This window comes from Benincasa hispida, chromosome 12, assembly GCF_027475165.1.
Source record: "Benincasa hispida cultivar pf3 chromosome 12, pf3_genome.v1.1, whole genome shotgun sequence".
Taxonomy (NCBI): Eukaryota; Viridiplantae; Streptophyta; class Magnoliopsida; order Cucurbitales; family Cucurbitaceae; genus Benincasa; species Benincasa hispida.
In genome coordinates this window covers 21,763,947-21,777,168 of record NC_143489.1, presented here as the reverse complement: position 1 = coordinate 21,777,168, position 13,222 = coordinate 21,763,947, and the positions used below count along the sequence as shown (strand labels likewise).

The following is a 13,222-nucleotide window of genomic DNA, read 5'->3' as shown; positions in this document are numbered from 1 at the left end:
ACTCTTGAAGCTAAATTACACTAAAGACGAGTTTTTAGAAGATACAAACATTCTTCAAAGACTTCAACTTCAAGAACATTAATGTGTTTTGCTTCCTCAAATCAAGCATAGAGAAAATTAGAGGACCAAGTGCTGGAGATCGAACAACTTGCACACAAATCAACACATGGAGAAATCCACAAAACACATATCTCCGAAAAATCTCGTGCAAATAAATTGGCATGCCTAGTGGGACATCTCTACCTCTTATCATTCAAGTCAAGCAATGGCATCAAAGAAAGGCACATCCAAAACCTATGCTACAAGTGACTCCTACATAAGACCCATCACCTTGTAGTAGTTCGAAAGAAATCTTGCAAGAACAATAACAATAACAAGGTTCTGTCCTCGTGTAGAAAATCTGGAAACAAATTACGTAATCTCCCAAAGGTGGGATTGTTATAAAGGAAAATCCTTTATCCGATTACTTTGCCTTTGCTTCTGGGTAGTCAACGAGAGGATCACATCCTGATATAATGTTTATCATGACGGGCAATGTAACAAATGAGGAAGTCATGGTGGAGATGGAGAGAAAAATAAATTTCCTGGTGAAAGCCGATGAAGAGCGAGATCATGAAATAAAATAAATTTTCAGAGTTGTCATCGAAGGTGGTTGTCGGAGCCTAGAGTTGATAGTACGAAGGTGGTTGTTGGAGATGATCGCTCAAGTGTGACAATGGTATTCGTCGATAGTGGCCGATGGGTGGAGCCATTGAGAAAACATTGGAGGGAGAGAGAGTTGCAGTAAGTTGGTAAAAATAATCAACTCAACTCCACCAACATTTAAAGTTTATCATCGAAATAGTTTATTAAACCATACATATATAATATCTTATTCCATTAAATATAGTATATATATATATATATATTACAAGTGACTAAGTTAAAAAAAAAAAAAAAAAAAAAAAAAAATCCCTCAACAATGATCTTTTTTACCTACATTTTCATCTACGACTCAATGAAATTGAAATTGAAATTGCAACAGGTTGATGGATGTGAATATTTAAAATGCAAGGATTGAAATATCAATCCGCTGATATCGTATTTAGATTTTACGAATATATGGATAGATATATTAATATCAATGAATACTACTTTAAATAAAAAATGAAAAATGTTTAAATTAATAATTATGTTATTTTTAATTTTAAATTAAAATATAGTACCCCTATATTAAAATTTATATATGTAAAGAGTTGATCGAACTTATATATATAAATAAATATTTTGATATATTAGAGTGAGTTTAGCATGTCATACTCTTCAAGTTAATTTGTTTTTCTTTGATCAATTTTGTACAATAAATTATTCTGTTATAAATTACTTATGTTCAGTTCAACGGAACGGCGTCACGGAACTCGTAAAACGTGCCGATGTGAAAAGGCTAATAGATAGAATATAACCCCGTTTAAGTCCTCTCTCTCTCTAAGCCTTTTCCCTCAACTGCCAAACGGAGCTTTCTTCTTCTTCTTCTTCTTCTTCTTCTTCTTCTTCTTCCTCCTAAAGCAAAAATGGCTCAGTTTTCGCCATTTTCACTCTGCTCTCTCTCATCTTCCCTCTCCTCCAACTTCAATCTCTCTTAATTCCTTCTTCTCTCTTCCTCAGATGCCACCATTTCCCTTTCTCCACATCGCAAAATGTCATCCTCTTCTTCTTCTTCTTCTTCTTCCTCCTCCTCTTCCTCTTTCCCCCCTTTGTCCTCATCTCCATCGCCGTCTCTACAGAGGAGCATCAGCAGCATCCAGAATTCGGAGGCTGAGCGGCGTCTTCGTGAGGCGGAGGACCGGCTCCGGGAAGCTATTGAGGAGCTTCAGCGGCGACAGCGGAAAGTAGCGGCGTGTGGATCTCATCATCATCAGACTCGGGAACAGCCCCCGCCGTGTGATCATGCTGCTTATGAGTCCTCCTGTGTGGCTAATGCCATTGGTAACCTCTGCCAGACCTTCCTTCTCTCTTATGGTGTTAGAGTTGGCATTGGTATACTTCTCCGCGCTTTCAAGCTCGCGCGGAGACAGTCCTATTCATCTATTCTTGATCTCAAGGTTTGTTTTGTTTGATGTCATTCGTTTTTTTAAATTGTTGATCCTGGTATTCCTTGTTGTTGTATGAGATCGAGGATTGAAGTTTTGAATTAGGGTTGGAAAAGATTGTTCGAATTTATTTCACCATTTAGTTTTCTTCTTTTATTATTGATGTTCTTATCACTAAAGTCGTCTCTTGTTGCTGCTATGTGACTGTTTCGTTAGGTCAAAGCATTTGATGTTGATTAATATTATTATTTTTGGTTGAATTGTATTCTTCACCATACATATTGGTGAGTTTGTATTGGAGGTGAGTCAAATTGAATTGGAGGTGAGTCAAATTGAAATGGGATGAATTTTTCAGGAATTAAAAGAGTATTTGCAATTGGCACAATAAAGATCGAGTAAAGGGGGGTTATCATTTATTTACCTACATTTTTCCGTATTAGGATTACTTTTCTTTTAAAAAAATCTTACGTGGAGTTTATGTTTCACTGCATATTTATATATTTGTATTGGTTTTTTTCCCTAAAGTGAAAGAATGTCTTTCGATAATGGTTCTCTCTCTTCAATGAATTCTCCGGCTTGTTTCTTTTTCTTTTTTCTAACAACACCCTGTATAATCGAGCTCGACTTTTTGAGTATGAAAGAGAATAAGTTTTCATTCTCTTTGCAATTTGTTGCATTGTTGGTGACAACTTTATAAGTTTGCTTGAGCTATAGAGAAGTGCAAAACTCCTTTTTTTGTGATAAGAAACAAAGATGGGACAATTATATTTGCTGGATAGATAAATAAAACAAGAGAAAAGTGGAGGTGAAAGTTTCTAAAGTTGATGGAAGTTGAAAGAAAAATAGCCCTTGCATACTAGAGGGACAAAATTTGGAAGGTTAAGCTATTGCTAAAACGATTGAGCTGAAATTTCATGGGTGATTTTCATCTCACATGGCTCTTCCTTTATGTAATGTGCATAATGAGATTGGAAAAGTTTCTTAGGTTTGGCTGATGGTTTCCTCGTATGGACTTTAATTCCTTGTGTTCAGTTTCTACTTTGGAAAATTTAACAGAACTAATTCCATGTGTGGCTAAATTGTTATGGTTGATACGGGTGATTTGCGTCTCACACGGCTCCCCCTTTATGTGATGTGCAAAATGAGATTGGAGAAGCTTCTTGGGTGTGGTTGGGTTCGAGATACTTTCTTGCGTTTGCTTGATGGTTTACTTTCATGATCTTTAATTACACAAAAGCTTTCTACTTGGAAAGTTTTACAGAATTGTTTCCATGTGATGGCTAAAAGGTTGTAGGGGTGATAAGGAGGTTATTTAGGTTCCCTTAAGAAAGGGCAAGTAAAGGCCAAAGACAGCCATCCTACCTGATAGGCCAACAAGCGGAATGAGGAGAGGGCCCAACAATCATAGCATCCCTTAAATGGTCTTACTAAAGGTAAAATGGAGGTTGAAGAAATCTATCATGTATGAATTAATGGTTGTAGTATTTTTAACTCTATTAACTCCGGTGGTGGCAATATTTATTGTAACATAACTGTGTTTTTGGGTAGGAAGTTTTCACCAAAACTAGATTAAAATCCTCAAAGCCTTTGCTGGAGAACTACTCTGCCATGTGTGTCATTGATCTCTTTCTCACAATAAGCTTTATTAATATGTTAGGATAGGGATCAATCCATTTTGTTGTGTCAAAAAAGGTGGTTTAACAGTGGAAAATAAGGATTTAGACTTGAAACTTGGGATGAATCTTTACATGGTAAAGTAGTCGTTAAATATCTTTTGGAGGGTGGAAAAAGACATGAACTTACCTTTGAAATGTCAGATGGTGGAGTAAGGAGACTATGGAGTTCAATGGAAACAATTGCAGAGGTTTTATAGCATGCGATTGCAGCTGCTAACTCTCTTATGGAGAGTGCTTCAAAATATAAACATAACTTTGAAACCGTGGAAAAATGAGACTTGTGGAGGTCTCATTACTTATGATAGAAGCTGTTTGGAGGGAGGATCAAAACATGAACTTACCTTTGAGTCTGGAATAGGGAGACTTTGGAGTTCATTGAAAATTGGAATGCTTGCTGAGGTTTTATTGCTTGTGTGAGGAAAACCCTTAAGTTTGGAGGATCTCATGTAAGCTTGAATCTAGACTGAGAATACTATATTGACCTCATCCTTTTATAATGGTGACTGTATTTAAGAGCAAATATTAATTTATTAAATGCAAAATAGCTGATAGCGTGAATTACATATATTTCCAGCTCTTTTTTCTATAAAATAAGCTGGGGAGTTCTATGGCCAAGTTGAAAAGAACAACTAAGAAATTAAGCTAGAAATGAAATTCTTTTTGCACTGAGCTGGAAATGCTGGTCGGTTTCTATACAGATTTGACAACGAGTCCTTTTAAAGTTCCTCAACTGTGCAAGGATAATTTTCGCCAATTTTCTCTTCCAGGTATGCTCCCCAAAAACAACTAAGTTGTAGCCTTGAGACACCCGTCTTGATGCTATGAATGGAAAATCACATCTTCGTGTTTCCAAGCATTGAGGGGGGTTGAGCTGATCTGTGGTGTCGATCAACACGTGACTCTTCCAAGTCACAGAGTTGAGAAGCTGCAATCAATGTTGAGATGTTAGACAAGTTTTGGCTTCGCCACAGGATCTCTATTTTTGCTCATTTTCTTCTTTTCTTTTCAATTTCTCCTCTTTTACTTTGGGCTCTTCAATTCTTGTCCAAATGGTCTGATTTTCTTGATAATTCTTCTGGAAATCGGTTTAGTTTCACATGCTTGAAATCTACAAAATAGCCAAATATATATGTGAAAGTACCAAAATATATCTCAAAACTAGCGTAAATAAGTCCTAAAATAACACATTATATGTGCTATCAAAATTCTAAGAACATTGAATGTTGTTTTCCTTGTACAACTTTCCGTGGAGGATTGGAAAGTAAAGATATAAAGGAATCCTGCACGTGGCTATATTTTTCTTTGCAAGAATCAGATGGAGAAGCTGGCTGCATATTCTTCTTTTCCTAGGTTTCTAGTTCCTTAAGATGGATTGAAGAAACAAAAAGTTTGTTGATAGAATGAATTTACAAAAGGGAAGGAAAAGGCCTTCTAAACCAGCAAGACAAATTACAAAAAACTTATCCACTGCACAATCAAATTTGTAACACTGTAATTGCTTAAAGATATGTATTTTTGGGAAGATTATTGGGGGATAGTCCCCTTTCTTCTATTTTTCCACATCTCTATCCTTTGACTTCCTTAAAAAATCTTCCGGTTTCGGATTTCTTGGTTTTGTCTGGAAACTCTGTCTTTTTCTTTCGGGTTCTGTCATCATTTGTTCAATAGGGAAACGACGGAGGTTGCTTCTCTTATTTCTTTATTGGATGAGTGCAATTTTAAGGCTGGGAGGAGGGATGTTCGAGCTTGGAGTCCAAATCCTAGTGAAGGATTTTTTTGTAAATCCTTCTTTAGACAGAGAGTCAGTTTTTTATGTGGTTAAGATACCTTTTCTTAGGTTCTTTGTCTACTGCTTTTACTTGGTGTAAACTAAAACACCCTTTCACTCATTTTAGCTTATCTTTTTTAGTCAGTAATTGGCTATCCCTATTGTAGTTTCATTCATCGGGGTCTTCCCCTTATACATATCAATAAACAGTTTCTTTTACCAACAAAAAAAAAAAAAAAAAAAAAAAAGAAAAGAAAAGAAAAGAAAATTAGGTTCTTTACTTGGCAAGTTCTGCTTGTTGGGTGGACACTTTAGATACGTTGGCTAGGAAGATGACCTCATTATTGGGGCCTTTCTGTTTTATTCTCTGTCGGAAGGCGGAGAAAGACTTAGATCATTTCCTCTAGGACTGGCAGTATGCGTGGGCTATGTGGAGTTGCTTCCTGCAGGAGTTTGATGTCCGGAAAGCTGGCCAAAGGGACGTTCATGTGGTGATCGGGAGTTTCTCCTCCATCTACCTTTCAGAGAGAAAGGTCATTTTTTGTGATTAGTTGAGGTGTGTGCGGTGTTATGGGATATTGGGGGGAGAGGAACCATAGAGTGTTTAGAGGTAGAGATAGAAACTCTGGTGAGGTTTGGTCCTTAGTGAGGTTTCATGTGTCCCTTTGGGTGTCGGATTCGAAGCTTTTTTGTAACTATTCACTTGATAACATTTTTGTAGCTTGTTTTTTTGTCGCCCTTTTATTCTTTCATTTTTTTTTTTCTCATGAAAGTAGTTGATTCGTCAAGGGAAAAAAAAATGTACGAACTCCTTGAGAGAGTAAAAATAGAATAAGACTCACAAAAAAACCACTATAAAGAACCAAAAAATAACAAAATACAGAAAAGAATGCCCACACTAGAAATCCAAATGAATTGAACAAAAAGAAACTGGCAAAGAAAGAGCTTGAAAGACCACACTATGGAAACCTAACCAAAGATTACTCCTTAGAACTAAAAGCTGGAAAAAGAAACTCAAAAGATCTGAGCCCCAACCAAAAAGAACCACGGCAGAAGTGCGTCTCAAAACATAGCACTAAAACCGAACATTAAGGAGAACTAAATCTGTAAAATTTTGAAAGGATATGTCTTTTTCCTAAAGAAGTCCATTGGTCCATTTTTTCCAAAGAATTCAATAGAAGGTTGTGATATGTAGAGACATAGGGTTTTATTCTCGTTTGAATGGGTAATCCAGGTAAATATCTTAGCCTTAAGAACAGGAATTAAATTAAGTTGGGTTAGAATCCATTACAAAAGGTAAACAAAAAGTTGGGGGGAGCCATAAATGAGTATAGCAAAGGACATTCAGTTAGGCCTCCAATCACTCACAGCAAGGAGGGGGCAGAAGGGGGCAGAAGGGTGATTTCACATAATATAGTTGGTTAGAGTGGGAGTGCGCATTGTTCGTAAGGGATAAGGGAGGGAGGAGCATTGAGAAGGGGTTTATGTAGGGGTTTGGGATTGTGAAGTCATTTTAGGAAAATAATAGTTGATGGGAAGCTTGTGGAGGAGGGCATCTGTTCTCTTGAATCAACAGGTTGATATCGTTCCTTTCCTTTTGTTATTTCCTTTGTAATTATTGATCTGCTGAGTTGAACTTTGATAGTATATCGTCCCCTTGAGGTTTCTTCGTTATTTTGCTCCTATTTCTAGTGATTATCTGTAGATACCTTACAAATTCTCCACCATTGCAAAAAAACAAATCAATCTATGAGAATGTTTTAATTTGGTTGCAAGCTCATTGATTGAGAATCATTTCTCATGCTAGCAATACTTGAGTACATCCCAGAATACATCCATCTTTGTGTACTCCACTCCCATCACATACAAAACAAAAATACAAAATTATTTTAAGAAAAGAAGTAAGAAGAGTTTGTCACGTAGTAAACTATAATTACACAATTGAGTGACAAAGATGGTGTAGCCTAGATGCACCTAAATATTCTTCTTCTTAATTTAGCAAACAATAGAATTGAGAATAATGAAGAATCACCCTTGTTTGTCATGCTTGTTTCTAATAGACATGGGTTATTGCAAGTAATCGATATGGTTTTGTAAACAAGTAAAACAACCTTAAGTATTGTTGTGTTGACAAGTGACACTGTGCTCATTTTGTGTTGTATCATAATTTTCTGTTGCTTTTCATGTTTTTTTAATGATTGAACTTGTTGAGGAGGGAATGTTCTTTCCATTTGTTTCATGTGCTTGATTAGTTATTTCCTTCCAAACACATTTTTTTGTAGCAACTTGTCTCAGAGAAAGACTTGATAGTGAGGGAAGAGGCATGTCGTATTGGTTTGCTTTTTGGTGGATTTACTGGGTCATATCATGCCCTTAGATGCTTGCTTAGAAAGTGGAGAAAGAGAGAGACACCTTTTAATGTGTAAGTCTGCGATCCATAGTAGCATCAATTTTCACGTCTTCGTAGTTCAGTTGGTGTTTCATTTTCTTTTTAATGCAATAGATCGGGAATAAGCACTTTCCATATTTGTGACATTGTTTAAGGGATGATGAGCAGAATTTTAGCAGGTTCAGTGGCTGGTCTGTCTGTTTTAGCATTAGATGACTCAAACCGGAGGCGTACTCTTGCTTTATATCTTATGGCTAGACTTGCTCAGGTACAAAGCACACAAGGTGGTTAAGATGCAGTTTTCTTTCTCCTGTTTCTCTGTATCCTTATCTGTATCTTTATATGAATTCTATCTAATTGGGTATATCTTATTTCTTGCTTTATTTTTGTCAAATTAGTGTGCCTATAATTCTGCAAAATCCAAGAACAAGTTCCACCTCTGGGGAAGTCACTGGAGACATGGTGATTCTCTGCTTTTTGCCATGGCATGTGCACAGGTACTTCAATAAAAAAGAATGAATAAGAAACAAAAAGTCTAGATTATTATAAAGAGGAAGCAGGAAACAAGTAACATCAAAGTAAAAACTAGAAACGAACACATTATCAAACAGACCCTTGACTATCAAACAAAGGAGAGACATGTTAGTTTCTTCTCTCTCTTTAGAACAGAAACTTGGAGACTTGACGTATAGTTTCTTCATAAAATGAAATTATTCTTATCAAAAGCATAGAAAGATGAAAGTTGGAGATGGCAAACAGTCTACATTATAGATCTTTTAATTGCCAGACAAAGCAGAAACGTTGGAGACCTTGTATTGTTTCTTTGTAGAAATGAAATTATTCTTATCAGAAGGATAGAGTTATTGAAAAATAAAGTCAGCAATAGTTTTCATAAAACATATTGGAACAAATCCATCAATTTCTTCTCCCTAGTTAAATTTAAGAATCGTAAATGGTAATGCGATTCTATGGATCTGAGAAGTTATTTCATTTTTCAAGAATTTGGTGTGTTTCCATTCTTTTAAGACAATATGGGATTTTTTTTTCTTTGATTAGAAGAACTGATCGAGCCTGATTATCCCTAAACCCAATGTGAGTTTTTCTAATTGCACACATGAAATATAGCCCAAAAAGTTAAGAGAGGGATTCCTCTTTATGATGTTTCTACGTTGAATTTCTCTAATTGTAATACCCTGTCATATTCATGATTAATTATTTGTTCCAGGTTATGTATTCCTTTGTAATGCGTCCTGAGAGCTTGCCAAAATCATATCGGGACTTCATTCAAAAGACAGGCCCAGTTGCCGAACCTGTCTACAAGGCTGTACGAGATAGTTGTAGGGGCTATCCCGTGGATGTTGCTTCACTTTCTTCTTACTTGTCACGCAGGCAAAACACTGGCTACGAAAATCTAGAGGAATTTCCTTCCATTATTCCTTGTAATATAATCCATCCAGACACGAATTCGTGCCTGGCTCACAATGGGAAGGCAGCATCAGCCACATTCAAGAAGACATTTCCTCTTTACTTTTCTTTGACATTTGTTCCATTCGTTGTTCTGCACCTGCAGAAAGTAAGTTCTCCCTAAAATTTTATTCTTTACTATTATCCACTATCACGGTTGTCCCACTAAAATTGCGTTCCTTGGTTAGAGTAGAGCCCAAGTTTTCTTTTTTCTTTTCTTTTCTTTTTTTTTTTTTCCCTTTCTTTTTCCCTTCACTAGGAAACACAGATTTTCCATTAAAACTAGAAGTACATGAGAAGGATGTACAAAAACGAAGGTATTACAAAGAAGCTCCCAATCGGTCAAAAAAATTGCACGAGTAGTTACACAGAGCCTCTTGTCATTTGATGTATATATACTTTTTAATTTTAAATTTTTAAGAAGATTCACATCTTTTTCTAAAATGTGCTGATGGTGTTATCCCCTATATTTGTTGCAGAGATTTTTTTTTTTTTTTTTTATCATTAAGTTCTCGTGGCTAGTTATTATAATTCATGCTTTTGCAGTTCATGGATGCTCCCGGCCGTACCTGTTGGCTTGCTGTGAAAGGTGCAGTTCGGTCAACAAGTTTTTTGTCTGCCTTTGTTGGCATTTTTCAGGTCATTTTTCTGAACTTCATTGTTTATTCACGTTAATATCAGTTGAAATTTGCAAGATAATGTTCTAAAGTATTTGGGATGATGCTAGGTGGTCATTTGTTTGCATAGGAAAGTTGCAACCAAGGACCACAAACTCGTATATTGGGTTGCCGGTGGAATATCTGCCCTCTCAGTTCTTTTAGAGAAGAAGGGGAGACGATCTGAACTAGCTCTTTATGTTCTTCCGCGTGCAGTTGATTCTTGGTGGTATATTTTGGTCAACCGCCACCTGCTTCCAAACATAAAAAATGCTGAGGTATTTGATTATATCAAAATCAAATCTGATTGCTGAAGATTAGAAGTTAATGCTTTGGAATGGAAATCAGTTGTTCACATCTATTTTGGTTCTTATTCCTGGGAAACAGTTATGTCGGTTAAATCTCCGATTGACTCAAAAACTTAAGCACAGACGAATGAAGACAAATTTAATATTATATCAGCACTTAACACTTTCCCTAACTTGTGGGCTTAGAAATTTGTAGAAAACCTAATAAGTGGAAATCAATATTAATTACGACAGCGATTCTCTTACTCTAATGCCATGTTATTTTTAGAGAATAACTATTTTTTCTCTTATTTTTAGAAAGATTGAGTAAATATAATACCAGATAAATTCTAAAGAATTAATTATAAAAAGAAAGGACATCTAAATGATAATTAAAAGATATAATTGACTAATTTAAATGTCATTATACTATACAGAAATCTACCATTAGATTCTAGGTAAACTTGATATCTTCCGATGTTCTGTTAAATTTCATAATCAAACTTTCCTTCTTTGTTTTGATAATATGAGCAGGTCTTCCTATTCTCAATTTGTATGGGAGGAATCATGTATTACTTGGAATATGAGCCAGATACTATGGCTCCGTTCCTCCGAGGTTTGATTCGTCGCTTCCTCGCAAGCAGAATTAGCAATTCTAGCACAACTTCCAGTCGAGATGTTTCGCACTCTTATTTGAACACACTCGATGCCATGAAGAAACCAAATTTGGAAGATAACCGGGAAGTCGAAGCTGCACGGTCCGAGAAATACAACCTTGAATCAATTCCAGGTTTGTAGAATCGGAGCTACGAAATGCAAGGTCATGAAATACATGCCTTCACTTTATTTTAGATGAAATTCCATTGAATTGGTTGATTGAACTATTAGGCAACAATCAATTTTCTTCATATATAAAATAGTGACATTGAATTTTGTTCTATATTGTCAATTGGCATACTGTCTATTAGTGCTGGATCCTCCCAGAACAATAAGATAATAGGAAAAGATTGTGCACAGGAAACTTAGCAGATGAGAAACTTTTTTTTTGCCTTTTTTTTTTTCTTTTTTTTTTTCTTCTTTTTTTTTTTTTTTTTGACATCTATCACTTATCAATTGTTTTTATGTCAACTTTCATGTAAATTATAGCCTATTAAGTTGTGTATTAGTGATGACTTTTTATAACTAAGTTATTTTTGTCTATTGGCAAACATTTTTCACATGTTTGGTAGATTATTTTTATGTGTATCACTACTAGATTACATTTTCATATTTATAATTGTTAGATCATTTTCACATCTGTCAATGATAGATATATATTTATAGTTTAGATGCGTATGTGGTATATGAGTGATATATTACTATTAGTAATTTTAATATTTTTTTTTATTAATATTAAATTATCATTGATTACTATTTTTTAATATTTTAATAGTACATCAACAATAGATCAAATGAACTTGCAAAATAATCATTAAAAGAAAGAAAGAAAAAATATCAAATATCATTGATATACCTTCTTTAATCTCTATTATATCAGTATATCACTGGTAGGATTAATAATAAACAAAATAGGCATATAAATTACCATAAATTCAAAATGAAAGCTAAATATTGTCAATATACCGTTTCTCCATATTAATAAGGTATATTGGTAATATATTTAATAAAAAATAAGCATACAAACAATAATGGGTGGAAAACTATGCGAAATTTACTTATAAATATTTTTTTATTTAATTGAGAGTTATTAACGATATATGAAATAGTGAAGGAACATGAAAACAATTGTTGATAAATAACAAATATAATTATTGTTACAGACTTTTTTTTTATTTATTGGTATGATATGTCAACGATAGACCTAATACAAATGGATATGCAAATGATTACAAATAAGAAAATAAAATATAAATATCACAAATTTTTCTTTTCTAATTTATTGATATGATATATCAATGATAGGCCTCTTAGCACAAGAGCATCAAACTATCAAAGATAGAAAGAAATAAATAAATCTTACTGATATCCATTTATAGTTCTATCACAAAGCATATAAAACGGTGTATCAGTGATGTATTTATTAACAACAAATGAACGTGCAAATAATCACAAGTAGAAAAAACAAAATGTTAAATATCTTCGATATAGTATTTTTATTTTAAGGATAATGAATGTCCATTATGTTTCTAGAAGATAATGAACATGTAAAAAGATATCGTTCAACAGACACAGGCTTTAATGTTGTCGATAGAAGACGTATTCATCGTAAATGTCAATGATAGTAGATCAAAAATATTCTAGAGCAACACGTTGACCTAGAAACTCATGTAGCTAATGATTCGATTTCAACTTCTCTTGGACACTTACTAGGAGTTCAAGGAGACAATGCATCAAGTTCTAGTCATCAACATGAGTATTATGCACCATATGAATTTCCGTCTTTTGTCAACCGACAAGATATTGATGTTGTAATTCATCATCAACAACATTTTGAAGTTCTTATACCTCGTTGTGGCACGCGTGCGAGAAGATAACCACTAGCACATGAGTTTTTGTTGACTTGTAATTGATAGTTTTGAATTTTGATGTATTTTTTTAATATAATTTGATCAATCATTTTTTTAGTATGTGTCAAGCTACATGCTTTTTAATGTTTTATAAACATAAACAAACAAACTAAACTCCATAAGCAACATTTAACTTTAATTTAAATTGAAGAAAAAAAAACTACTTAATCGTGGATCGGTCCACAAGTAATGTGTTGTGACAAATGACATGGATGATCACATGGACGATGAGTTTGACTAAATTTGACCCTAAATGAGACATTTATTTCCACTACTACAGGAAAAAAAATCACATGACCTTATTTTTGTCATTTAAAAAAAAACTATATTATTTGTGAAATTAACC

General features: G+C 34.5%; 1 protein-coding gene across 1 annotated transcript; it reads left to right on the top strand.

Moving 5' to 3' along the window:
• The first annotated feature begins 1,384 nt into the window (after positions 1 to 1,384).
• On the top strand, positions 1,385 to 11,526 carry LOC120067061 (Mitochondrial import inner membrane translocase subunit Tim17/Tim22/Tim23 family protein). The gene is made up of 8 exons (XM_039018441.2): positions 1,385 to 2,081; positions 7,796 to 7,935; positions 8,071 to 8,170; positions 8,301 to 8,399; positions 9,128 to 9,475; positions 9,913 to 10,005; positions 10,094 to 10,300; positions 10,844 to 11,526. The coding sequence occupies exons 1-8, from the start codon at positions 1,677 to 1,679 to the stop codon at positions 11,105 to 11,107; spliced, it is 1,656 nt and encodes a 551-aa protein (XP_038874369.1). The 5' UTR covers positions 1,385 to 1,676; the 3' UTR covers positions 11,108 to 11,526.
• The last annotated feature ends 1,696 nt before the right edge of the window (positions 11,527 to 13,222 follow it).